This window comes from Myotis brandtii, unplaced genomic scaffold, assembly GCF_000412655.1.
Source record: "Myotis brandtii unplaced genomic scaffold, ASM41265v1 scaffold419, whole genome shotgun sequence".
NCBI classification, from domain to species: domain Eukaryota; kingdom Metazoa; phylum Chordata; class Mammalia; order Chiroptera; family Vespertilionidae; genus Myotis; species Myotis brandtii.
In genome coordinates, this window is record NW_005366075.1 from 1,474,377 (window position 1) to 1,481,089 (window position 6,713).

The 6,713-nt window shown below is 40.2% G+C and overlaps 1 protein-coding gene and 1 long non-coding RNA gene across 2 annotated transcripts in view; one reads left to right on the forward strand and one right to left on the reverse strand.

Moving 5' to 3' along the window:
- ERCC6L2 (excision repair cross-complementation group 6-like 2) overlaps positions 1 to 6,713 on the forward strand; it is a 127,285-nt gene that overhangs the window by 63,756 nt on the left and 56,816 nt on the right. Inside the window, exon 13 of the mRNA XM_014545690.1 lies at positions 1,463 to 1,562. Coding sequence (XP_014401176.1) covers positions 1,463 to 1,562 — 100 coding nt within the window. The remainder of the gene's footprint in view (positions 1 to 1,462; positions 1,563 to 6,713) is intronic.
- LOC106727383 overlaps positions 1,484 to 6,713 on the reverse strand; it is a 13,599-nt gene continuing 8,369 nt past the window's right edge. Inside the window, exons 2-3 of the long non-coding RNA XR_001363565.1 lie at positions 6,245 to 6,250; positions 1,484 to 1,579 (exon numbers count right to left, since the gene is read on the reverse strand). This is a non-coding gene — a long non-coding RNA (uncharacterized LOC106727383). The remainder of the gene's footprint in view (positions 1,580 to 6,244; positions 6,251 to 6,713) is intronic.

Genomic DNA, 6,713 nt, shown 5'->3' on the forward strand with positions numbered 1-6,713 from the left:
TAGGAGCAGATGACCTCATTCAGAGCATCTGTTAAAGCTCCACCTGGGAGAACCTGCAGGGACTAGAACCATAGTTAACCAGTGTTGTGAGTCAGGTTAGAGTTTTAATTAGCACTGTGGTTCCTACCAAAACAACTGGGGTACTAGTCAACTGAGTGATTCAGGCAGACAGCCCCCAGGGAAATCTCTGGATGAGGACCACCAATCTGCACTTTCATAGCCTTACCAGTTGATTAACTGCTTTTACCCAGATGTTTTTTTTCTTTAAACAAAACAGTTTCATTGAGATATAATTAATACACAATAAACTGCACATGTTTAAAGTGTACAATTGATAAGTTTTGATATATGCGTACAAATGAAGCCATCACCACACTAAGAAATAGTCACTATACATCACCCCCCCACACACAAATTTCCCTTCTGCTGTTAATGCAAAAACACCCAAACCTGTGAAGAAGTTTGTGAGCTTATTTGAGCCACGCTATCAACAGCTGCCGGGGAGCAGAGTCTTAGCCAGCTGGGATAATGCTCCAGAGAATGGCTGTCTCTCACCTTGTTTTATAGATTAGGGAGGCAGGAGAAAGCAAAGGGGGGGCAGAAAAAACTGGGATTGGATAAAAAGTGAAATGATAGACACCTTACGTGGGTGGGTACAGGACAGTTTATAGTCAACAATTAACATGATAACAATAACAGTGAAGGAATTTGTGTCTCTGTCCTGGAGCCCAGGACATTTGGTTGTACCCTGAGGGGTCCGGGAAAAAGGGAAGTTACAAGTTACCCTGACATTTCAATGATATGTTATCATAGATGCAAAAAGTTATTAAGCTCAGTTAAGGTAAAGGTCGACCTTGTCAGGGAAGATACAGGGCCAGGAGGTGACTACCCACCATAACTGCTTTTAGTTAAATTTCAGACCATCCTTTGTGGTTACTTTAGGTCTTTGAGTTTGCAAGACCACCATGCAGGCCTCCCCTGAGCTTGTCAGGTTAGCATGTGGCCCCTTTCGTCCACACTACTTTATAATCCCTCTCCTGCCCCTCCCCAAGTCCCCATTCCCAAGCAGCCAGTGATCTGCTTTCTATCATTAGTTTGCATTTTTGAGAATTTTATATAAATGGAATGATTTGGGAACATTCTTAAGTTTAAGCTTAAGATTAAGATTACAATAAAAGAAAAATCTGAATTTAAGAAAAATTTTTGGACAATAAAAGCTAATATTTGTAACAGAAATAAAGTTGATATGTACATTTTTCTGTAATACTTTTCCATGACTGGGCTTTTTATATGAATTTCTATTTTGCACTATTATTAAATAGTATAGCATATATAAACATAAAATGTTTCTTTTTAAATTAAAATTTCAGTAATCTTCCATTTTTATGTCCAAAAGATATTGCCTGAACCCAAAGTTGTTTCACCTGATTTTTGTTTGCTTTTGTTTTTAATATTTTTGCAGAGCATATAGGATTGGGCAATGCAGAGATGTCAAAGTGTTTAGGCTGATATCCTTGGGAACTGTGGAGGAAATCATGTACTTACGGCAAGTATACAAACAGGTAAATATATTTCCCTTCTTTTAATTAAAAAGTAAACATTTGCCTGTTTTCAAAAATTAGAAACAAATATGTGTAAAAATATTTTTTAAATTTTATTTTAACTATAATATGGCATTTGTTAAGATTATGAAATATATTCTAGAATATCCACATATATATATAAAAGGCTAAGTGTCCATCCTTACCTCCTACTGGTAGCTATGATGCGCAATGACCACCAAGGGGCAGACGATCTGACCAGTAGCTATGACGTGCACTAACCACCAGGGGGGAGATGCTCAACGCAGGAGCTGCCATGACGCATACTGGCCATTTAAAAATAAATGGCACCATGGACCTGGCTCTGACAAACCAACACTCGGCTTCCCCCAAGTGGGACAGGCCCCACTACCACCCCGGAGTGACACCCCACCAAATCGTAGCCAATGCTGCCAAGATCCCATGGCACAAAATGTGGCCCATAGCCCAGCCCAGCCCGGAAACGGTCGCTGTGGGCACTGAGTAATGGCATCACGTAGCAATGCCTTGTGTCCTCTCCCTAGCGACTAGCTTCTTGGCGTTTCTTCAGCCCAGCAACCCGACTTGCTTTATAGCCAGGTGCAAACATTTCACACTGTAACCAAATGTCTGTAAAGTGTTTTCATGTGCCTCATTTCATTTGATCCTCACAGAAGTCCTGGAGTAGGTACATAGGAGACTTGGTAGAATCCTATTTCCTCTTCATTAGCCAGAAAACAGAGATTTAGAAAGTTTAGAAACTTGACCTGACTGAAAAGAAATAAGAAATGGTGGAACTTGAAAATGACTTCAGGTTTTCTCACTGGGCAGAATATAGTCAAAAACTGCTGCAATTAAATATTTTACCCTTAGTTCTCCCTGTGTGATCTACAATAATAATCTGCTTCATGTTGATATTTACTGTTGTGTTGCTGACAATTACCTGAAAGAGAAGTTGGGGTGCTTCACTGGGCTGGAAAAAGTTTAGCTAAATCAGAAAGCAGGTCTAATTAACACGTTAAGTGCCCAGCCTGTTTTATCTTTCTGACAGAAAGTATAGTGTCAGTCACCAATGACTGACTGGGCGCTTAACGTGTTAAGCAAGTTTATCTATACATATAAAAGGCTAAGTTTGACTCGCGAATGTGCGATACATACAAAGTTCTCACTGGCGCCAGTCGCACGCGTGTGTTTTGATCTGTCATTGTCGATCCTGAATCTGGTTGACACTTTTATTATAGAAAGAGGGAAAATAGCAATATTAAAATATTTCTTTTAATTAATTTCCTTTCAATGTGCACGAATCTGTGCACCGGGCCTCTAGTACTTCTATAAAACAGATTCTTAAGTTCACTGAATTTTAGAGCTGAAAGTTTCTTACAGCAGTACTTCTTAAACTTTAATGTGCACATGAATCATCTAGGGCAGTGGTTCTCAACCTTCCTAATGCAACCCTTTAATACAGTTCCTCATGTTGTGGTGACCCCCAGCCATAAAATTATTTTCGTTGCTACTTCATAACTGTAATTTTGCTACTGTTATGAATTGTAATGTAAATATCGGATATGCAGGATGTATTTTCATTGTTACAAATTGAACATAATTAAAGCATAGTGATTAATCACAAAAACAATATGTAATTATATATGTTTTCCAATGGTCTTAGGTGACCCCTGTGAAAGGGTCGTTCGACCCCCAAAGGGGTCGTGACCCACAGGTTGAGAACCGCTGATCTAGGGGATCCTTAAACACAGCTTCTGATTTAGTTGGTATGGGTGGAGCCAAAGATTCTGCATTTTAAAAAAATATATATTTGTATTGATTTCAGAGAGGAAAGGAGAGGGAGAGAGAAATAGAAACATCAATGATGAGAGAGAAGCACTGATCGGTGCCTCCTGCACACCCCACACCAGGGATTGGGCCCGCAACCCAGACAGGTACCCTGACCCAGAATGAAACTGTGACCTCCTGGTTCATAGGTCAATACTCAACCACTGAGCCACACCGGCCAGGCAAGGTTCTCATTCTTAACAAGCTCCGAGAAGTGCCAATACAACTAGTGTGTACAGCACAAACAGAGTAGCGAGGTCACGGTTTGCCAGACTGTGGGCCAAGACATAATGCTATGCCACAGATGGAATACAGGTGCCCTGGGACACCCATCCCACAACTCTAAGCAGCAAGATGGTCAACGCCAGCTTTGAGTAACAACCTCCATTTATTCCAGGTAAATCTCCGGATGTTACATGTGTTGCCATTTTCGATATTACCCAGGACATGAAAAAAAGTGAGAAGTGCCTTAGAGATAGCGAATGCAACTGTTTCATGTTGTACATAATGAAACTGGGTTCCAGAGCCACCCCAGTAAATAGAATTATAGGACTCAGGAGCCCTAACTACTGCGCTGGTGCTTTTAGTGTTTATCTAAAATTGCATTAATTCTTTAATATCCTTAGGGTATCAATTACTATTCCAGTTATGCCTCTAAATAAACAAGGTTTATTTAGTTTATAATTGCTGACTTGAGAAGATTTGGAATGAGGTTCAAGTTTAATTATAAATGTTAAATTTGAATTACTCCCTATATATTTAGTTGGCATTTCTTTAAGAGCAAACATCTGCCACATGTGGTGGTAGTTAACCTAAGAATGATCCAATCTTAAATTAATGCTGTTTTCTTAATTCTAAAAATAGATCTGTACACAGCAGTTTTTGTTTTCTCTTAAAGCATTTAGCTCTATAAGAAGCCTTTCATCTTTTTGTTCCCTGGTATAGCACAACTACTTAAAAATTATTTTTTTAAACATGTTTAACCAATCTTGGAAAAAAGTAGAATATTATTTTTTCAACTTAGGAGCAGTTCTTTAGAATAATATCTTAGCCTATCACAAGTAAGAATCTTTCCTCAATCATGTGATTTTTCATAGTCCCACTACTACATATGTACAGGGTGGGGCAGAAGCAGGTTTACAGTTGTTCATATGGAAAATAATATAATAATAAATAATACAAGAATAAACTCTGTGTTTCGTGTACTCACAACTGTAAGCCTAAATTTTCTCCCACCCTGTATATAGTTTTTAACTATTCATCTGACTATAATGAGATAAAATGGCCTGTTATATAATGTATATTATATACTATATAATAAAAAGGCTTCAGAAGATGAGAATAATTTAAGTTTTTAGAACTTTGTAGGATCTAGTTATTTAGTAAAATACTTTTTAAATGTGAGCCACTTAGGGAAGATTCAGCCATACAACTTGGTAAGCACAAGTAAATATAAGATGGCAATCATGTGAGGAAATTAAATGTGATTTAAAAGATTGATTGGACTTTGAACCAAGGGTACATATGGCATACACTCACCAGCCTCCCACGTGTTTCTCAGATCTTTGGGGGAAAATAAATATCCAAAAATAACTTTTAGGAAAAAAAAAAACACCTGTAAAAATGTTGGAAAACAAGAAAAGTTTACTCTGTGGTCCAGAAATTATAAGGAACCCTGAAAACCAGAAAGCAGATGGGATCAGATTAGAGGAAGAAACCGAACTAAACTCAGTCAGGAACGGCTACTGAAATAGGTAGGTGTAACTTCTGGATATTCCAAATTTAGAGTTACCAGATGCTAAAAAAATAAGGGTGCTTGGGGGTAACTATGATACCCACTCTCTGGGGCAGGGGTCCTCAAACTACGGCCCGTGGGCCACATGCAAATACAAATATTGTATTTGTTCCCATTTTGTTTTTTTACTTCAAAATAAGATATGTGCAGTGTGCATAGGAATTTGTTCATAGTTTTTTTTTAAACTATAGTCCAGCCCTCCAACGGTCTAAGGGACAGTGAACTGGCCCCCTGTTTAAGAAGTTTGAGGACCCCTGCTCTGGGGTATTGTTGATGACCTAACAAGGTGGTTTAACCCTCACAGCATTATCCCATTGCACGAATTACAGCCAACAGAGGTGTCTGCCCCCGAGAGAGACAGTCTTTAGAAATAGTGGGAGCAAAGAAGCAAGGCAGAGCAACATTTTGCTGGAATCAAGAAGAAAATTTCTCCCAGTGCCCAGAAAATTGCACCTCCCCACTTAGAATAATCACTGTAGTGGGGTGAGATAAGCATAATATTTGAAGACAGGTGAACACCCTACAAAAATAATTAACAATTTAGGAAAATAAACACTGAAAATGGTCCTCAAAGATATCAGGCCCTAATCCCTGGAGCCTGTAAATGTTATTTTATATGGGAAAAGGTGTCTGCAGTTACGGTTAAATTCATGATTTTGAGATGGGGAGATTAGCCTAGAATTCAGTGATGGCGAACCTTTTGAGCTCGTCGTGTCAGCATTTTGAAAACCGTAACTTAACTCTGGTGCCGTGTCACATATAGAAATTTTTTGATCTTTGCAACCATAGTAAAACAAAGATGTATATTTTTGATATTTATTTTATATATTTAAATGCCATTTAACAAAGAAAAATCAACCCAAAAAAATGAGTTCGCGTGTCACCTCTGACATAGGTTCGCCATCACTGGCCTGGATTATTCAGGCGAGGCCTAAATCACAATTGGCCTTTTAAGAAAGAATCAAAGGGAAATCTGACACAGACAGAAGACAAGGCAACGTAACCACAGAGGCAGATATTGGAGTGATGGAGTCACAAACTAAGGAATGCTGGCAGCCACCAGAAGCTGGAAGAGGCAAGGAATGGTTTCTCCCCCAGAGCCACTGGAGAAGGCATGACCCTGCCAAAACCTTATTGTCAGCCCAGTGACACGGATTTCAGACTCCTGGCCTCCAGGCTGTAAGAGAATACATTTCTGTTTTTTAAAACCACTAAGTTTATGATAATACTAGAGGCCCGGTGCACAAAAATTTGTGCACTCGGGGGGCGGGGGGAGGGGGGTCCCCCAGCCCGGCCTGTGCCCTCTCGCAGTCTGGGACCCCTCGGGAGATAACGACCTGCTGGCTTAGGCCTGCTCCCAGGTGGCAGAGGGCAGGCCCAATCCCTAAGTGCAGCCCCTGGTCAGGCTCAGAGCAGGGCCGATTGGGGAGTTGGGGCGCCGCCCCGTCATGCACAGAGCAGGGCGGATCGGGAGGTTGCAATGCCACCCTCAGTCACGCTCAGGGTAGGGCCGATTGGGGGGTTGGGCC